The sequence below is a fragment of the Bos indicus x Bos taurus genome, chromosome 21, assembly GCF_003369695.1.
Source record: "Bos indicus x Bos taurus breed Angus x Brahman F1 hybrid chromosome 21, Bos_hybrid_MaternalHap_v2.0, whole genome shotgun sequence".
Lineage (NCBI taxonomy): Eukaryota > Metazoa > Chordata > Mammalia > Artiodactyla > Bovidae > Bos > Bos indicus x Bos taurus.
Genome location: NC_040096.1, coordinates 28,866,077 through 28,886,325, shown reverse-complemented (window position 1 = coordinate 28,886,325; position 20,249 = coordinate 28,866,077). Strand labels below are relative to the sequence as shown.

General features: G+C 42.2%; 1 protein-coding gene across 3 annotated transcripts in view; it reads right to left on the bottom strand.

The window, feature by feature from the left end:
* Nucleotides 1–20,249, bottom strand: part of TM2D3 (TM2 domain containing 3) — a 36,121-nt gene that overhangs the window by 5,520 nt on the left and 10,352 nt on the right. For 2 of the 3 annotated variants that reach the window (XM_027521303.1, XM_027521302.1), the window contains 2 exons: nucleotides 19,135–19,210; nucleotides 16,316–17,061 (listed from right to left, as the gene is read on the bottom strand). In XM_027521303.1, coding sequence (XP_027377104.1) covers nucleotides 16,896–17,061; nucleotides 19,135–19,210 — 242 coding nt within the window. In that variant the 3' untranslated portion in view covers nucleotides 16,316–16,895. Of the gene's footprint in view, nucleotides 1–1,131; nucleotides 1,209–16,315; nucleotides 17,062–19,134; nucleotides 19,211–20,249 lie in introns of those variants that run through there. The other variant, XM_027521304.1, reaches the window with a different exon arrangement.

Genomic DNA, 20,249 nt, shown 5'->3' with positions numbered 1-20,249 from the left:
TCTCCCCATACTGGAGCAGGGCCGTGGAGACTGGGAAAAGCTCTGTGACAACCCCTGCCTGCAGGCAGAGGTGACCTGTCGACTGTTCTAGCCTACACTAATGTGAGCAGAGGCATAGACTCACTTCACATCTCACCCCACACTAACTATGGAGGGGTCCCGGCTACCATTTCTGTCTCCCCATCACCAGGCAGTACTATTGCGGAGACTGTGGCAGACACACTCACTCGGCAAACAGGAACAAGGAGGCAGCACCCGCTCCCTCCCCATCGGGGGGAGGGTTGAGGATGACAGACAGGAAAGAGCTCGAGACAGGGACATTAGATCTGTGCATGGAGTCCTGGGCAGACCCCTAAACAGCCGGACATGACGAGCCAGAACGAGCACATCAAAGGACTGAAAAACTGCACTCCATGTCAAATGCTGGCCTCCAGGGAGCATGCAGCTGAGCAGGACAGCGTTGTGATCCCACTGGCCTCTGCACCACAGCCCGCAGGGGTGTGCCAGAACACGCATTCTGACCCCAGCTGGTTGAGTGCCTGCTAAAAGCAGCCTGAAATGGAAACTGGGATCTCATAAACTAACACTCAATTTGTCCTGGCACATCCTACAATTACTCATCATAGTAAGATCCGGAAAATCTCAACTCGAATGGGAAAAAGCTAGTAGCAGAGCCAACACCAAGATGATACAGATGCTGTAATTACCTGACAAGAATTTTACAGGCACTATCATAAAAATGTTCCAAGGCACATACACTAAATCTGGGAAAAGAGGAAAAAAATAGAAATTTGGTGAAGAAAATGAAGATTTAAGAAGAACCCAATAAAAACTTGAGAACTGGAAAAAAAAAAAAAAGAAAATGTAAAACTCACTGAATGGGCTGAACAGCAGGTGGAGGTGACATTAGAAAGAATCCGTGAGCCGGAAGACAGAAAAACAGAAATTATCCAATTTCAACAGGGAGAGAATAGATTTTGAAAATGAACAGAACCTCAGTAACAATATGTGGGACAACAAAATGATCTAATATTCTTGTCATCAGAGACCCAGCAGGACAGAATGAGTGTAATGCCGAAAAAATAAAGAAATAATGACTGAAAACTTAGCAAATTTGAAAAAGAAACTTACACATTCAAGAAGTTAAGCAAACCGTAAATAGGATAAGCTGAAACAAACTCATGCCTGGATACATCATAATCAAATCCCTGAAAAAGAAACACAAAGAAAAATCTTGAAAGCCACCAGAAACAAATGATGTGTTACTTGGTGTGAACAGTAAAACTATTACTGTGACAGCATGTTTTTCATTAAAAATCATGAACTCCAGAAAGAAGCATTTTTCAAGTGCTGAGAGAAAAAAAAGCTGTCACCAAGAAGTCTATATTTAGCAAAACTATGTTTCAGGGACAAAGGTGAAATAAAGGTATTCTCATAAGAAGAGAATCTAAGGAACTTGTTGTTAGCAGACCTGCTCTAGTAAAAACAAAAAAATGCTACAGCAAGTTCTTCAGATGGAAAGGAAATGACAATGGAAGGAAACCTGGAACATGAGGAAGGAGGAAGAGCAGCAGAAAGGGCATGTCAATCTTCCACAGTTGTAAAATGTGGATGGTTCAGAAGGACACCTGTGGATCTAGATCTGAGTGGCTTAGCAGGTTCTCTGTCTCAGCATCTCACCAAGCTGCACTCAAGTGCCATGGGACTGTGCTCCTTTTGGGATCTTGAGGTCTCCCTCCAGACTCACATGGTTGTGGAAAGAACTGAATTCCTCAAAGTTGTAGGCCTGCAGCCCCCAGCTCCTGCAGTCAGCCACATGCTCCCTGCCCCCTGGCCCTCTACGGACAGTTCACATCACAGCAGCCTGTCCTACCAGGGCTCCTGTGACCAGGTTACACCACCTGCACCAAGGCATGAGTCCCTGCGCCACTGTCAGGGTGGAGTCAGTGAAACCCCACAGGAGCTCTGCATGCACCCCAGGCTGGACTTACACTACACCCAAACAGAAAAAGGATTTAAATGGGAGTAATATCAAACAGGTCTTGCAACACAATGCCAGAGAGGTGGCCAGGGCACAAAGCTACTTGCCACACCACAAACCAACAACTTAAATGAAAAAAGATAAACAAAAGGCACCAGCGCTGAGATTACTTGGAGGTTGGAATTAATCTGACAAGGATTTAAAGCAGTCATAATAAAGATGCTTCAGTGAGCAATTACGTACACACTTAAATAAAAAACAGGAAAACATCAGCAAATAAACAGAAGACATAAAAACAGAAGGGAAATTATAGAACTAAAAAAACGTCATAATTGAAATTAAAACTCTCTGGACAGTTGTTCAGAAGTAAATTGGAGATAGTAGAGGAAAGAATCAGTGAATGCAAAGACCAATCAATAGAAATTTCCAATCTGAACAACAGAGAGAATATAGACTTTAAAAAAGAAGAAGAAAAACAGCACCTTGGGAACTTGTGAGACGATTACCAAAACATCTAACAATTGTATCATTGGAGTCTTGGGGAAAAAGGAGAAAGAGTGTGAAGCTCAAAAAAATATTTGAATAAAAATGACTGAAAATAATTTTTTTTAGTTCAACTAATCCAAAAGTAGGCAGGAAAAGATGAAAAAGGACAAGGAACAGATGGAACAAACAGAAAATAAATAACAACCTGGTAGACTTAAATCCAATTCTATCACTAGTGATGTTAAATGTAAATAGTCTAAAATACCTAATTAAAAAGGCAGAGATTGTCAGATTAGATGAAAAATCAAAACCCAATATATGCATCTAAAAGAAACTCAATTAAATATAAAGACATATAAACTCAATATAAACATAAAAATTAAATATAAAAACTTTTATATGTTATAAAAGTAAAAGGATGGAAGAAGATACACCACCAGGCAAACACTAATAAATAGTATAACATCAGTATAATAGTGGTTATATTAATCTCAGAAAAGTAGACTTCAGAAGAAGGAATATTCCAGTGATAAAGATGAACATTACAGGATAATGAACAGGTCAATTCATCAAGAAAACATCATATATCCCTCAAAAAGCTAAAAAGAATTACTATATGATCCAGGAATTCCACTTCTGAGCATATACCCAAAATAATTCAAACAGGGATTCAAACAGGTATCTGCACACCAGTGTTCATAGCAGCATTATTCACGGTAGCCAAAAGGCATAAACAACCCAAATTTCCATCAACAGATGAATGGACAACCAGTGGAATGTTATACAACCTTTAAAAGGACTGAATTCTGGGGCTGCCCTGGTGGCTCAGTGGTGAAGGATCCATCTGCCAATGCAGGAGACACAAGTTCAATAGAATCCAGGAAGATCCCACATTCCAAGGAGCAACTAGGTCCATGAGCTACAGCTATAAAGCCTGTGCTCTAGAGCCTGGGAGCCGCAATTACTGAGCTTATGTGCCACAACAACTGAAACCCATGCACCCTAGAGCCTGTGCTCCTCAACTAGAGAAGCCACTGCAATGAGAAGCCTGTGTACCACACACAACTTAGCGAACAGAAACAGAGTAGCCTCTACTCATTACAACTAAAGCACTATTCTGAGCATTTAAAAAAAAAATATTCAGAGGTTAAAAATCACAACCTGGCTACCATTGGGGCCATTTTCCCCTTTCTGAGCAACACCTCACTCTTGGAGCTACAGGTAGTTTGCTGTGAAATTAGTTCTTTAAGCAAAAGCCATCTTGTGTGAATCAGCGAAGAAGGCTAGGAAGACAAATCCACACACAGAATGTGTCTATTCCACGAAGATAAATCAATACCCCTGTCCAATAAGTCAATTGGACACGAGTGGTCCAATGGAATCAACAACCTTGTGCTCATAGATGTGTTCTTCCCTGGTGGCTCAGAGGTAAAGAATCTATCTGCAGTGCAGGAGACGCAGGTTCAATCCCTGGGTCAGGAAGATTCTCCTCAAGCAGGAAATGGCAACCCACTCCAGTATTCTTGCCTGGAAATCCCATGGGCAGAGGAGCCTGGCGGGCTATAGTCCATGGGGTTGCAAAGAATGTGACATGACTGAGCAACGAACACTTTCACTTTCTCATATCTGCATACAAGAACAGAAGCTCTAGGACAGGAAGCACTTGCCCTCTGCTCTATCTCCAGTGCCCAGGAGGGTGCCTGACACATATCAGGACCTCAGTATCTATTCGCTGAATGAATACACTCATGTGCTCTACAGCACACACACACACACACACACAAAGCAGAGTTTGTCTTCTATTTCCTGAGTCACATTTTCTGCAAGATGAGCTCTTCCTCTTTCTTTCCAAGATGTTCCTTCCTCCTTTTTCTTTCTTCTGAGTTCTCCTGTTCCCCCTGCTATAGTATATACAGTTGCTGCACCATTTTTTAGCTTTACTGAGATAATATGACATAAAGTTAATCAGCCTAAAATATACCTGACACTTTCATTTGGTATCATGTTTTGGAGGTTTAACCACCTCCAAAACATGTTTTAGCATGTTCCATGACTGAACACTGTTGTATTGTATGGATAGACGACATTTTCTTAATGTGTTACCCATCACTGGGGGCTCCCCAGGTGGCAACAGTGGTAAAGAATCCACCTGCCAATTCAGGAGAAGCAAGAGATAGGGGTTCAATTCCTGGGTAGGGAAGATCTCCTGGAGTAGGAAATAGCAACCCACTCCAGTATTCTTGTCTGGGAAATCCCATGAACAGAGGAGCCTGGTGGGCTGCAGTCCATGGGGTCACAGAGAGTTGGGCACGACTGAGCGACTAAGCACACCACGTGATCACTTGATGGACATTAGGCTTGTTTCTACTTTTGACTATTATGGATATTGCTGTTATGAGCAAGTTTTTGCATATACCTATATCTTCTTTTGGGGGGGCATGTATTTAGAGGTAGAATTCATGAGTCAAAAACAGTTAACTCCATGGTTGAAATTTTTTAAGAACTGCCAGACTGTTTTACCAAGTGGCTACAATCATTTTCCATTCCCACCAGCAATATATGATGGTTCCAATTTCTCCCCATCCTAATTCTTGTTTGACTATCCTTCCTATTGCAGTTATTCCAGTGGATATGAAGCTATGTTGTTCCTTTTTATCATGCTCTTGTATGATGTGGGACTTCCCTGGTGGCTCAGATGGTAAAGCGTCTGTCTACAATGTGAGAGACCTGGGTTCAATCCCTGGGTTGGGAAGATTCCCTGGAGAAGGAAATGGCAACCCACTCCAGTACTCTTGCCTTGAAAATCCCATGGACAGAGGAGCATGGTGCAGGCTACTATCCTTGGGGTCGCAAAGAGTCGGGCACGACTGAGCAACTTCACTGTATGATGTGGGCAGCCTCATGGTATGGAGTGAACAGATCACCCTGCTTGTTTCCTCTCTGAGCAGTGTGAAAGCCATATTTTGTGTTCCACATAATGCTCTGGAGCCTGACTGCCAGAGGCGATGCAGGAAGAGCTCAGCCGAGACTGTTTTTCCTGGAGTATCTATCTCTAATCTCTTCACCAAGGTTTTCTAAATGTCCCTGGCAGCATTTCCTGCTCCCTGCGTAGGAAGTGATGCCATAACCCCTGGGGAACATCCCAGGCTCTGGATCCATTGTCTGGCTCAACGTGGAACCCCCAGCTCCATCAGAGTCCATCCTGGTTGCTCCCCAGCCGCCCTATTCACCACATCCCTCCCCCGCAGACAGGGAACGATAAGGATCCCCAACCCACTCCCAGCTAGCCTCTCTCCTGAGGCAGAGTCCCCAGATTGTGGTGATTCACCACCAATACCACTTGCAGGAGTAATCTGGCACACACGAGCAATAACTTTTTCTTCTCTTACCATTTCTGGACTTTTTGGGGTGGGGGGTGGTTGTCTTTTTCCTTGTTTCCTGCCAGGTTTATTTGTTGGTTTGTTCTTTGTGGCAAGCAGGTGCCAGTTTAACCACCTGTTCGTCTCCCTTAGTATTTGCAAAGGGAGATGCTCTGATCCAGCTGCTCTCTCCAGAAGGTCTTTGGCGATGCGTTTAGGTCTCCACCTTACTCTTTAGCTTACTCCTGAGATGCTGGGCCACAACACAGACCCTGAGCCCTGCTCTCCTGCAGTCTCAGTAAACAACATCCAGTGTCTTAATCAAAGCTGTCTCCTCCTGCGTAAAAGCACGTTTATAAAGGATAATGTCCACACTTCAAATCCAAGAATTTATACCGAACCGCATACCCTCTAACCTTCTCATGACAGTTCACACACTCTGGCTTGGACAGCGGGACACTTGAGAGCACACATGAAGGAACCTGCCTGCCTTTGCAAGCTCTCCTGACGTATCTGAAAAGCAGCATCAGTTACAAAGTGCTTTCCATTCACTGCTAACAGAGTGAATCAGAACTATCTGCAAATTCCTTACCTGATCATGTGCCAAAAACAAATGCAATTCTGGCACAAAGTACTTTAAAAGTGAAGAAAGCAAAGTTATGTGGCATACAGAAGACATCTTTACATTTTAAATCTTGAAGTGTAAAAATCTATTCCTTTTTGGCTGCACAGTGAAGCATGTGGGATCTTAGTTCCCCAACCAGGGATCAAACCCACACCCCCTGTGGTGGAAGCATGGAATCTTAACAACTGGATGGCCAGAGAGGTCCCTTGAAACATAAAATCCTCTAAAAATTTTTATAGGCACCATAAACCAATGCTCCTCAGCAATTTGCAGGAATCAGATTCACATGGTGCTGTGGCCAATATTTATTTAGAGCCAATTTCTCTATGTCACCACCCTGCAACCATCTCACCTGCCAGAGTCCAGAATCCCACTCAGGTGCTTCAATACCTGCAAGACACCTATGGCATTCATTCAGGAGCGAATATGAGGGCCACTGTCTGCATGATGCTGTGCTGGGGACAGCATGTGATGTGGAGAGAGCAATAAATAACACCACCTGCCCACCAGGAGTTACTGAGGTGAGTGGAAGAACGCTGACAAAGCAAGACAGACGTTCTTCAAAGTAATGACACATGGCGTGCTGCAGTGATAAATTGTGAATTTCTAGAGAACCGTCATCTAAAGGTGGTGACCAACATGGTGCCCAGCCTGTGATGAGCTTCCCCACGTAACAGCCTCTGATCGGAGTTCCCACAACAGGGGAACAGAGTCTAAAGGTCAGACCCAAACAAGACAGTTGGCTGCCAGCTGAGGCTCCTGCAACTGACTAGAGATCACCCCCACCCTCTCTGCTGCCCTTTGAATGTGCCGCTCTATTAGACTTCCTTCAAGTTAGGCAAACCAAAATGGAGGAAGTCTTATTTAGGCTTCAGAAGCAGGAGAGCATACCTCTAACCTGCCTCTGACCTGCCTGGATTCTGCCTCTGTGACAGCACAGCAAGCGCAGATTTTGGCAGCCATTGCTGTGCATCATTATTCTGCACCCTGTTACCAGGCAATGGGCCCTGCTTAGCTATTGGTCAGTGCCTCTTAGCCAGGATGGAGACCCTGGAGGGTAACAGCTGTGCCTTGGGATCTTGCTCTTTCTTGTCGGGACAGACAGTAACATTTGTTTGGTGGAGATTTACAGGAATATCACTACCTGACCATCACTGGACCTCAAGAACAAAGGATCTGACACCAAGAAATCTTCAACAGCTAACCATGCCCCTCCCTCCCCCTTTGCTTTATAAAGGGCTCTGCTAAGTTTTCAGTAACTTGGGGGTTCTTAGGGCGTAAGCCACCCATCTCCTTGCATGAACCTGTATTAAACCTTTCTCTGTTCCAAACTCCAATGTTTTAGTATTGTTTGATCTCACTGAGCATTGTGCACACGGACTTGGGATTTTGGTAACACCTGGATTCTGCGCCTGCTGGCATGTGTAGCAAGTCAGGCAGCACTTTAGATAAGGAAGGGAGTAGGTCTTAAATATTTGAGTCCCTGAGGATCTGGTCAACCACCCCCACCTCCCTATCCCCCGCCCCAGAATCTAACAAAATCCTATGAAAAGAACAACATTGTAAAAAGGTTCAAGTTAACCAGAGCTGCATTTTTGCGCACAAACTGATGAAATCACTTTGCAGCCTGGGATCACATGTGACAGCCGTGGAACTATCTCACCCACGGAGTGGACACACTGCCCAAGACCCTCTCCCACCTGGGACTCCAGATTGCTCTAACAAGGAATTTCCCACAACTGTTAAGTTTGGTTGTAGGTCAGCCCAATCTAGTGATGAGTATGTTATTATTTCTATTGTTTCTATTTATATTTTTAATGACTGTACATTGAAATTAAGTTAAAAAAAATCTATAAAAAATTTGAAATTATTTATGTGTGTAACGAGTGGTTTGTTTTGCTAACAAACCCTTCAAACCTAGGTTCGAAATTAATCCTTCACAATTAGAACTACTGGCAAAATAAGGCCAATGCATGAATTCCATGGACTGTATATAGTCCATGGGGTCGCAGAGTCAAACACAACTGAGCAACTCTCACTTTCACATGAGTTCCTCATTCATAACTTCTGAGAACCTCTTCATCTTCCCACTAATTCTCTGAGGCCACTGGCTCCATCAAATCCTTGATAGGAACTATCCCCAATTTGCTTATATTCTTTAGGTTCCTTTAGGTGTTGTTTTTAGTCACTAAGTCACGTCCAACACTTTTGAGACCCCATGGTGTAACCCACCAGGCTCCTCTGTCCATGGGATTCTCCAGCAAGGATCCTGGAGTGGGCAGCCATTCCGTTCTCCAGGGGATCTTCCCAACTCAGGGATCAAACCCACATCTTCTGCATTGGCAGGCAGACTCTTTACCACTGGGTGACCAAGGAAGCTGAGGTCTGCATGTAAAATGGCTTAGGAAGAAGTTCATCCATTGTCTCTTGTACATTCAGGGTCTTTTCAGTTTTCACCTTTCAAACACTGGACACTGATCATTTAACTCAAGACCCCAAAGCCATACAGATGGCCAGAGGTCAGGATACACACTGCATACTGCCAGGAGTTCCTGTCACCTCCCTGCTCCTCCTCATGTGGGAGTAACAGCAGTGGAGATTCTTTTCTATGCAGAGCTGAATATGGAGCAGATTCTCGGGAATCTTTACCATAATTAACAAAGGCCCTGCTTCCTGGCAGGACAGGTTCTCCTTGAAATACCTGCTCAGCCCAGTCTCAAGTACCCAGGTCGGGTAAGAAAGTGTCCTGTCTCTAGAAAAGAAAGTCTCATGCAACCCGGGCTGCCCACCTGAAGTGCTGCCTGTTCCGTGCCCAGTCTCATGGTCCCAGGAAAAACCAAGTCAAGACTGGCTGCTTCTGGGAATATGATGGGAAAGCAACTGTAATGGGGAAGCCCCACCTAGTGCCCAGGGCTGGAACTGCTACTTGACCAGACCAACACACACCTGCCCAGACATAACTCCTGGTAGGACCTTCCCTGGTGGTTTCAGTGGTAAAGAATCCACCTGCAATGCAGCAGAGTGGGTTCGATCCCTGGGTCAGGAATATTCCCTGGAGGAGGAAATGGCAACTCACTCCGGTATTCTTGCCTGGGAAATCCCATGGACAGAGGAGCCTGGCAGGCAGAGAGTTGGACATGACTAAGCAACTAAACCACCACCACGAAAGGGTGTTATACCCTTTCAGGTAAACTGTAATTTATTCTGGCAAAGAAACATGTTTTTGTCACCCGAGGTTTATGCAGATATTCTCAAAAATATTTTATAGCTAAATATCTGATAACCAGGTTAATTACATCTTCTGGCTATTGACACAGATGTTTAAAAAGTAACACTCTGCTGTCATGGTGGGCTTGCTAAAGATCACTGGCCTTTTGGAACTGGCTGTATGTGAGAGTCTACATGAGAGGCTAAAAATACTATACACAGATTCTTGATGTTCTTACACAAATCCCTAAAAATGAAGCATACAGAAAGTATACAGGGCTTCCCTGGTGACTCAGTGGTGAAGAGTCACCTGCCAATGTAGTGGACACAGGTTCAATTCCTTGTCTTGGAAGATCCCACATGACGTGGGACAACTTAACCCATGCGCCATAATCACTGAGCCTGTACTCTAGAGCCTAGGAGCCACAACTACTTAAACCCAAGAGCCCTACAGCCTGTGCTCTGCAATAAGAGAAGCTACTGCACTAGCCCCTGCTCTCTGCAACTAGAGAAAAGCCCATGCAAAAATGAGGACATGGCACAGCCAAAAAAATTATCTTTTTAATTTAGAAAAGCATACAGAACAGATTACAAATGAGAAGCTGAGTATGGTTAAAGCCAAACCAGATGTTAAGACACTAGAAGAGCAACTTCACAGAGGCCAAATAGAAGAGGTAATTCTTCAGGCTGAAAATAAACTAAGTCTGGGAAGAAAAATGGTTCGGTGGAAATCACAGGAGTCTTTAGTGGAAGAGCCTCCTGCCAACCAGTGGAAATGGTTAACATAAATATCATTAAATGACTTGTGTGTTGATGGGAAACTGATGTAAATAAATATTGTTTTATCAGGAAAATAGCAACACATACCCAATTTAAAGCTCAACATTCAGAAAACTAAGATCATGGCATCTGGTCCCATCACATCATGGGAAATAGACGGGGAAACAGTGGAAACAGTGTCAGACTTTATTTTGGGGGGCTCCAAGATCACTGCAGATGGTGATTGCAGCCATGAAATTAAAAGACGCTTACTCCTTGGAAGGAAATTATGACTAACCTAGATAGCATATTGAAAAGCAGAGACATTACTTTGCCAACAAAGGTCTGTCTAGTCAAGGCTATGGTTTTTCCTGTGGTCATGTATGGATGTGAGAGCTGGACTGTGAAGAAAGCTGAGCGCTGAAGAATTGATGCTTTTGAACTGTGGTGTTGGAGAAGACTCTTGAGAGTCCCTTGGACTGCAAGGAGATTCGACCAGTCCATTCTAAAGGAGATCAGTCCTGGGTGTTCACTGGAAGGACTGACACTGAAGCTGAAACTCCAATACTTTGGCCACCTCATGCGAAGAGTTGACTCACTGGAAAAGACTCTGATGCTGGGAGGGATTGGGGGCAGGAGGAGAAGGGGATGACAGAGGATGAGATGGCTGGATGGCATCACTAACTCGATGGACATGAGTTTGAGAGAACTCCAGGAGTTGGTGATGGACAGGGAGGCCTGGCGTGCTGTGATTCATGGGGTCGCAAAGAGTCAGACATGACTGAGCGACTGAACTGAACTGAACCCAATTTAAAGGGAAAAATGCTAAAAAGCCTGTAAATGTTTTTAAAGAAAGTTATTAAAACCCAAAAAGACCTATAAAAACAAATGTGAAACAATTAATAAAATGGAAATAAAAATATACATATCAATAATAACCCAGAATATAAAGGAATTAAATGCTCTAACCAAAAGAAACAGACTGAATGGATACAGAAACAAGACCTGTATATATGGTGTCTGCAGGATACCCACTTCAGACTTAGGGACACATAAAGACTGAAAGCAAGTAGATAGAAAAAATATTTCATGCAAATGGAAATCAAGAGATAGTCTTTATCAGACAAAATAGAATTTAAAATAAAGACTGCTACAAGAGACAAAGAAGGACACTACATAATGATCAAGGGATCGGTCTAAAACAATGATTAATGACTGCATATACAGATCCAACCAACACGACAGCACTTCAACATATAAGGCAAACACTAATAGCAATGACAGAAGAAATCAACAGTAACATAGAAATAGTGGGAAACTTTAACACCCTACTTACATCAATGGACAGATCATCCAGATAGAAAATCAGTAAGGAAACACAGGCCTTAAATGACATATTAGGTGAGATGGACTTAATTAAAAATTCCACCCAAAAGCAGCAGAATATACATTCTTTTCAAGTGCACTCAGAACACCCTCCACGACTGATCACATGCTGCGTCACAAAGCAAGCCTCAATAAATTCAAGAAAATTGACTATCAAGCACATTTTCTGACCACAATCCCATGAGGCTAGAACTCAACTACCAGGAAAAACCCACAAACAAGTGGAGACAAAACAATATGCTACTAAACAACCAATGGATCACTGAAGAAATCAAACAGGAAATCAAAAATACCTAAAGACAAATGAAAACAAAACCACAACAATCCAAAATCTATGGAATGCAACAAAAGCATTTCTAACAGGGAAGTATATAGTGACACAAGCTTACCTCAGCAAACAAGAAAAATCTCAAATAAACAACCTAAACTTACATCTAAAGCAACAAGAGAAAATACAAAAAACAAAAACAAACAGACAGAAAAAAAAAAAAAACACACACACACACACAACAAAACAAACAAAGTAGAAGAAAAGAAATCATAAAGATCAGAGCATAAATAAATGAAATACAAATTTAAAAAAATAGAAAAGTTAACAAAACTAAAAGCTGGTTCTTTGAAAAGATAAACAAGATTGATGAACCTTTAGCTTGATTCATAAAGAAAATGAGGTAAGGGGCCCCCATCAATAAAATCAAAAGTGAAAAAGGAGAAAACTACAACTGACACCAGAGAAATACAAAGAATCATATGAGACTATTACACACAACTATATGCCAAAAAAAATGGACAACCTGGAAGAAACAAATTCTTAGAAAAACACAACCTTCCAAAACAGAACCAGAAAGAAACAGAAAATATAGACAGATCAAGCACAAGCAATCAAACTGAATCTGTGATTTAAAAACTTCCAACAAACCAAAGTCCAGAGGACCAAATGGCTTCACAGGTGGAGTCTATCTAACATTTACAGAAGAAATAATACTTATCATTCTGAAACTCTTCCCAAAAACTGGAGAGAAAGGGAACACTCCAAAACTCTTACGAGGCCAGCAACATCCTGATCCCAAAACCAGACAGAGATATCACAAAAAATAGAAAATTAAAGGCCGATTATCACTGACGACCAGAGAAGCAAAAATCCTCAGCAAAATAGTGGTAAATTGAATCCAACAGTACAGTAAAAGGATCCCACACCGTGCATGATCAAGTGGGATTCATCCTAGGGATGCAAGGATTTTTCAATATCCACAAATCAGTCAATGTGATGCACCATATTAAGAGACTTCAGGATAAAACGTATGATTATCACAATAGATGTAGAAAAGCGTTTGATAAAATCTAACATTTCTGATAATAATTCTCCAGAAAGTGGCCATAGAGGGAACCTACCTCAGCATAATAAAGGCCATACATAACAAGCCCAGAGCCAACATCATACTTAACGGTGAAACGCTGAAAGCATTGTCTCCAAGATCAGGAACAAGACAAAGACGCCCTCTCTCACCACTTTTATTCAACAGTTTTGGAAGTTCTTGTCACAGTAGTCAGAGAAAAAAAAGAAATAATAAGGACTTCCCTGGTGGCTCAGATGGTAAAGCGTCTGCCTGCAATGTGGGAGACCTGGGTTTGATCCCTGGGTCAGGAAGATCCCCTGGAGAAGGAAATTGCAATCCACGCCAGTATTCTTGCCTGGAAAATTCCATGGACGGAGGAGCCTGGTGGACTATACAGTCCATGGGGTTGCAAAAAGTAGGACACGACTGAGCAACTTCACTTCCACTTCCAAACTGGAAAAGAAGTAAAACTGTCACTGTTTGTAGATGTGATTCTATAAGCAGAAAATTCTAAAGGCACTACCATAAAACTACTAGGGCTCATCAATGAATTTGGTAAATTTGAAGGATACAAAATTAACATATAAAAATCTCTTGCATCTCTATACACTATGAGTGAAATATCAGAGAAATTAAGGAAACAATCCCATTTACCACTGCATCAAAAAAAATACATCGAAATAAACCTACCTAAGGAGGCAGAACGCCCATACTCCAAGAACTGTAAGATGCTGATGAAACAAACTAAAAACCACAAACACAAATGAAAAGATATGCCACATTCTTGGACCGGAAGAATCAATAATGTCAAAATGACTATACTACCCAAGGCAGTCTATTGATTCAATGCAATCCCTAACAAAAATACCAGTGGTATTTTTCACAGAACTTGAACAAGTAGCCAAAACAATCTTGAGAAAGAAGAATGGAGCTAGAGGAACCATACTCCCTGGCTTCAGACTATACTAAAAGTTACAGTTATTAAAACAGTATGGTACTGACACAAAAGCAGACATAAAGTTCAATGGGTCAATTAATTTATGACACAGGAGGCAAAAACATACAAGAGAAGAAAAGAGTCTCTTCAATAAGTGGTCCCGGGAAAACTGGACAGCTACATGTAAAAGAATGAAACTAGAATATTCTCTAACACTATATATAAAATACAGAGAAGGCGATGGCACCCCACTCCAGTACTTTTGCCTAGAAAATCCCATGGACGGAGGAGCCTGGTAGGCTGCAGTCCATGGGGTCGTGAAGAGTCAGACACGACTGAGCAAATTCCCTTTCACTTTTCACTTTCATGCTTTGGAGAAGGAAATGGCAACCCACTCGTGTTCTTGCCTGGAGAATCCCAGGGACGGGGGAACCTGATGGGCTGCCGTCTACAGGGTCGCACAGAGTTGGACATGACTGAAGAGACTTAGCAGCAGCAACAGCATATATAAAATAAGCTCAAAATGGATTAAATACCAGATACTATGAAATTCCTAGAGGAAAACAAAAGCAGAACACAACACTCTTTGACATAAATTGCAGCAACATTTTTTTGGAATTACCTCTAGAGTCTAACAGAAGCAAAGCAAAAACAAACAAAAAGACCTAATTGAACTTAAAAGCTTTTACACAGGAAAGGAAATCACAAGCAAAACAAAAAGACAACATACCAACTTGGAGAAAATATTTGTAAAAGAGGCAACCAACAAGACTTAATCCCCAAAATATACAAACAACTTGTACAGCTCAATAAAAAAAAAAAAAAAAAACAATCAAATAATGGGCAGAAGTTCTAAATAGACATTTCTCCAAAGAAGACATACAGATGGCCAACAGGCATATAAAAAGACTCTCACATCATTAATTATTAGAGAAATGCAAATGAAAACTATCATGAAGTATCACCTCACACAAGTCAAAATGGCTATTATCAAAAAGTCTAAGTTATCAAAAAAAATGCTGGAGAAGGTGTGGAGAAAAAGTAACCCTTCTGCTCTTGACAGGAATGTAAATTTGTTCAGCCACTATGGAGAAAAGTATGGACACTCCTTCAAAAACCAAAAACAGAACTACCATATGATTCAGCAATCTTACTTCTCGGGCATATATCCAGAAAAGATGAAAATTCTTAACTCGGAAAGATACAAACACCCCAATGTTCACAGCAGCACTGTTTACAACAGCCAAGGTGTGGAAGCAACCTAAATGTCCATCCACAGAGGAATGGATAAAGAAGATGTGGCATATATATACATACAATGGAAAATTACTCAGTCCTTCACTGGAAGGACTGATGCTGAAGCTGTAGCTTCAATACTTTGGTCACCTGATATAAAGAGTTGACTCATCGGAAAAGACCCTGATGCTGGGTAAGACTGAAGGCAGGAGAAGGGGACGACAGTGGATGTGATGGTTGGATGGCATCACCAACTCAACAGACATGAATTTGAGCATGAACTTATTTACAAAATAGAAATAGACTTGCAGACACAGAAAATAAATTTATGGTTACCAGAGCAGAAAGGCTAGGATAGATAAATTGGGAGTTGGGGATTAACATACTCACAGTACTCTAAATAAAACAGATAACCAACAAGGTCCTACTGTATAGCACAGGAATGACAGTCAATATTTGTAATAACCTATAATGGAAAAAAATCTGAAAACATGCACACACATACACATATATACACACACACAACTATAAGGAAGTAGCAACTCACTATAGTATCCTTGTCTGGAAAATTCCATGAACAGAGAAGCCTGGTGGGCTACAGTCTAAGGGTCGCAAAGAGACAGAAACAACTGAGTGACTCAACAACATATATAACTGAATCACTCTGCTGTACACTTGAAACACTGTATATTGACTATACTTGAATTCAAGAAGTTATAACTAAAAATGTTTTTGAAAAAAAGTTTTTGGATTAATAAATGTTTTTCTTTCCAAGAAAGGGTCTACAAGGGATCTTATAAAGACTCAAAAGCATTTATCACACTGATACATTTTTAAACATTTCCACTGTGTGTTAATGAACCAGCCAATTATGAATAAATCTATTAGAATGGACTAATATCCTGAAAGAGAAACATTTCACTTCTTAATAATAAAAGAAAGTTGCTATGATTATTCAAGATTATGTTTTAATATAAAAAACATAACAGAAGTCTACAAAAATTTTAAAGTAACTTGTAGTTTTATTTTCCAGTACTCTTGCAATCTTTTACATTACTAACAAAACTGCAATCACAGGAATCAGACACAAAATTTCTGCATTTATTTCAAACAATCATACAGAAAGACCATACTACACAGACATTATTATACTGCAAAAGTCAGAGATGACTGAAGTTTAGATAGATAATTTTATTTAGCTGAAGAATGAAAAGATTTTCCACTCTCCGCAATTATAGCTCAAATGTTTTTTACGGCAGATGACATTCAAGTTGGAGATACAAATGATACACTCTGAAGTAAGTAATATAAAACTCAAGTCTAGGAACTAAACAGATTTTCAGCTGCACAGGTTGTTCTTCCAGTTTAAATTTTTTCACAGAAAAAAAAAAATAGATCGCAGGCAAAGAAAACCAAATTCCATATAAGCATGGTTCACTGTTTTTTATTTTACCTTCATCAAGGCAGGCAAAGTACAGATGCTGTACATTAAACACATATACAAGCCCCTCAAAGCACGTGGATTCCCACAGGCAAAGCACACTTGCTAAGCTCCGCTCCTCTCAGAAGCGTGTGACTGCAGCTAAATATACAAAGAGCCGTCCGCTGGTCCCACGTAGCCAACTCCAATGAGCAGGACGTCGATCAGCGTCCATATTCCCAGGCCCCCGAAGCTGAAGAGCTTGCCGAGGCCTTCTCGCCACTGGCCCAGGTAGAAGCGATCTGCTCCAAACCCACCGAGGGTGATGCTGCAACAGCAAACAGGCCTGCAATGCATCAACAGCCCCCCAACTGCCAGCTGGGGCTCAGTAATCGTGCTGACTCACATGTGAAAGGGCCTCAGATCAGCAGACCCTGGATGAGGACACAGCGATCATCTCACAAATGCACACCACCAAACAATCAGGCAAGAAGACTGCTCACATGTCAACAATGAACACACACGAGCTGTAATGAAATCTAATCCTTCTCTTTTGAAGAAAATCTAGCTTGCTACTTTTTTAGGTAGCAAAAAAACCGTGCATCTGGGAGGGCAAAACACGGTTAGTCTAACAGACAGACCAGCAATGTGGAGGCTGCAGGAGCATCTCAAGGCAGTCAGCCAGCTGGCCGCCTCATCAGGTCTTGACCTTTGTCAATCAACCCATGTAAAAAAGCTCTGTGTTAGGAAAAATTGACTTTTAAGGTTCCTTCAAATTCTAACATCTAACAATATTCAGACAACTTCTCATTGTTTTTCTTTTAAAATTTTTATTATGGAAAATTCTAAAACTTACACAAGTTAAAAGAAAGCAAACAGCACCCATGTTTATCGTTGTTTAGTCACTCAGTTGTGTCTGACACTTTGTGACCCCATAGACTGTAGCCCACCAGGCTCCTCTGTCCATGGGATTCTCCAGGCAAGAATACTGGAGTGGGTTGCCATTTCCTTCTCCAGGGGATCTTCCCAACCCAGGGATCGAGCCTATATCTCCTGCATTGGTTTCTTTACTGCTGGGGAGTCCACAACCCAGCCCCAATAATTATCACCATGTACACACCCCAATTCATCACACCCTTTCCTTCCCACCCCAACCCGAGAACCATGAAGCAACTGCCAGGCATCATCACATTCAATATTCGGCAAGAAACCATGTTGAGCCCAGAGAAGAACTCTATTCTTACTGTTTAAAAGCCAGCTGTGAAATGTGTCATAGTAATTTATGTTCACAATGATGGGGAGACTGGGTGAGGGGTGTACAGAACACTCTAGCTTTGCTTTTACTTTTCTGTAAATCTAAAATGAATCCAAAATAAAAAGTTTGTTGGAAAGCAGAAAGTCAGGTGTTATTCTCAATGTGAACTACTGTGTCAAAGACGCTGGGCAATCTCACCTTCGCTATGTCTGACTTTCTGTCGTGGCCCCCTCTTTTCATTTACCAGGGGAGCCTTCCTGCCAGACAGGACCCTCCACCTTCCTAGCCAGACCCTCAAGCAGTGGTCCCCAGACAGAGGCAATACCTGGAGGTGCTACTGACTGTCACCACTGGGGTAGGGAGACTTGTAAACAACACCCAATAAATGGAGTCCGGAGAGGATGCTACACACCCTACTCTGCACAGGATGCCCCACAACCAAGAATTCTTGGCCCAAACATCCACAACGACAAGGCTGAGAAGCCCTGCCCACATCCCACCATACAGTCCCTGGGCTCTCACCGCAAACCTCCAATAGCGGCCTACCTGCTGAATCGGGATTTGGCCAGCAGCCTACCTGCCCTTCCCTCTGGTGGGGGTGGGGAGAACTGCTACAATTTCCTTTTCAAACTGCTGAAAAGTTTAACAAATACAAGTATATTTTTATGTAAAAATTAAGTCTATAATTATGCTTGAATAGTGTATTACAGGTGATTTTCAACATTTATCTTTGTCATTTTTGTTTTTTCTAGTTTTCAATACTGAGCATGTATTATTTTTTTTATGATTTAGAAGGAAATTACTGAAAATTAAAGACAGTTATAAGTCTAGCTACTTTAAATAGTAGGCAGCACTTCACTGACTCACAGTACGCTCAGAGTGGGAAGACTGACTGGTTCTAGTGAGCTCCAATAATGACTCGAGTCACCTCCAGAACATGCAGGCATCTTGGGAGGAAAGCCAGCAACAAGCCACCAAGTTCCACAAAGATAGTGGTCTGGCCACCTCAACAGCCCCCAGCAGCACAGTCCCCGTGGTTTACCCAGCCCATGGCAGGGCCTGAGGGAGCAAGAGAGGAGCGCAGAAGAGCCCAGCAGCCACAGCAAATGCCCAGTGGTGTCTCTGCTCACTGGGAACAGCGCTTACCTCAGAGCCAAGGCTGTGGACCACTTGTATCCCCCGGTCCAGTTGCAGTAGAGCATCTTTGGAAAAGTGCGGTTACCTAAGAAAGGGAAACACTCCACAATGAAACACGGGTATGAAAGTACTCTGGCAAGAGACTAAATTATAGGTGGTGGTCTTATGATTTATAATCTAAAAAGACAACTCTCTTCACAAAAATAAGTGTTCACTACCCTTGAAGGCTAAACAGAAAGCCCTAACTGTCCACGAGCACAGGCTTATGAGGAGCACAGGTTCATGAGGACCACAGCTTGAAGAAGGTGAACCACCCTACGTGATGTCAAGGTGTGGATGATGTGGGGGTGAACGAGACAGACAAACCAGGCACCAGGAGGGGAGAAGGCCACGCAGGACCGACACATCCTATGGACACAGGCCACAGATGGTCCAGGAGTCCTGGGACAAATGGCTGTTCAAACTGGAGAAAAACGAGACAGATAAACCAGGCACAGGGAGGGGAGAAGCCCACGCAGGACTGACACATCCCGTGGACGCAGGCCACAGATGGTCCGGGGGTCCTGGGACATCTGGCTGTTCAAACTGGAGAAAGTGAGTCTGACTCCACCTCACACCATACACCAAACCAATCCTGGGGAACTAAAGACCTAAATCTGAAAGGCCACAGTTACAACTTTTAAAAGAAAGTACAGAAAATTATCTCTGTGAATCTGGAGCAGGGAAAGGCTTTTTGCAACAAAAAAGGGCTAACTATGAAAGATGAAAAACCAACTAACTAAAATTTTAAAGTTGTGTTCAAAAGAGACCAAAAGAAAGTGGGGGAAAAAGTTAAAATTCAGGAGAGGATTTTAGGGCCATCAAAGGTTACTATCCAAAATACAAAAGAATTCATAGAAGTCTGCAAGAAAAAACAAAACTTAGGGACGAGTATTGGAGAGGATGTGGATCCTCAGTAACAGCTGTGCACCACTGGCGGGAGTGTGAACAAACACAACCACCTGGAAAAGAACACATGCCAGAGAGTGCATGCCAGACACACCCCTGTACACTTGACAAGAGACAAAGACAGAAGTTTAAGAGCAGCAAAATTTGTAAAAAAGAAAAAAAAAAAAGGTAAACAG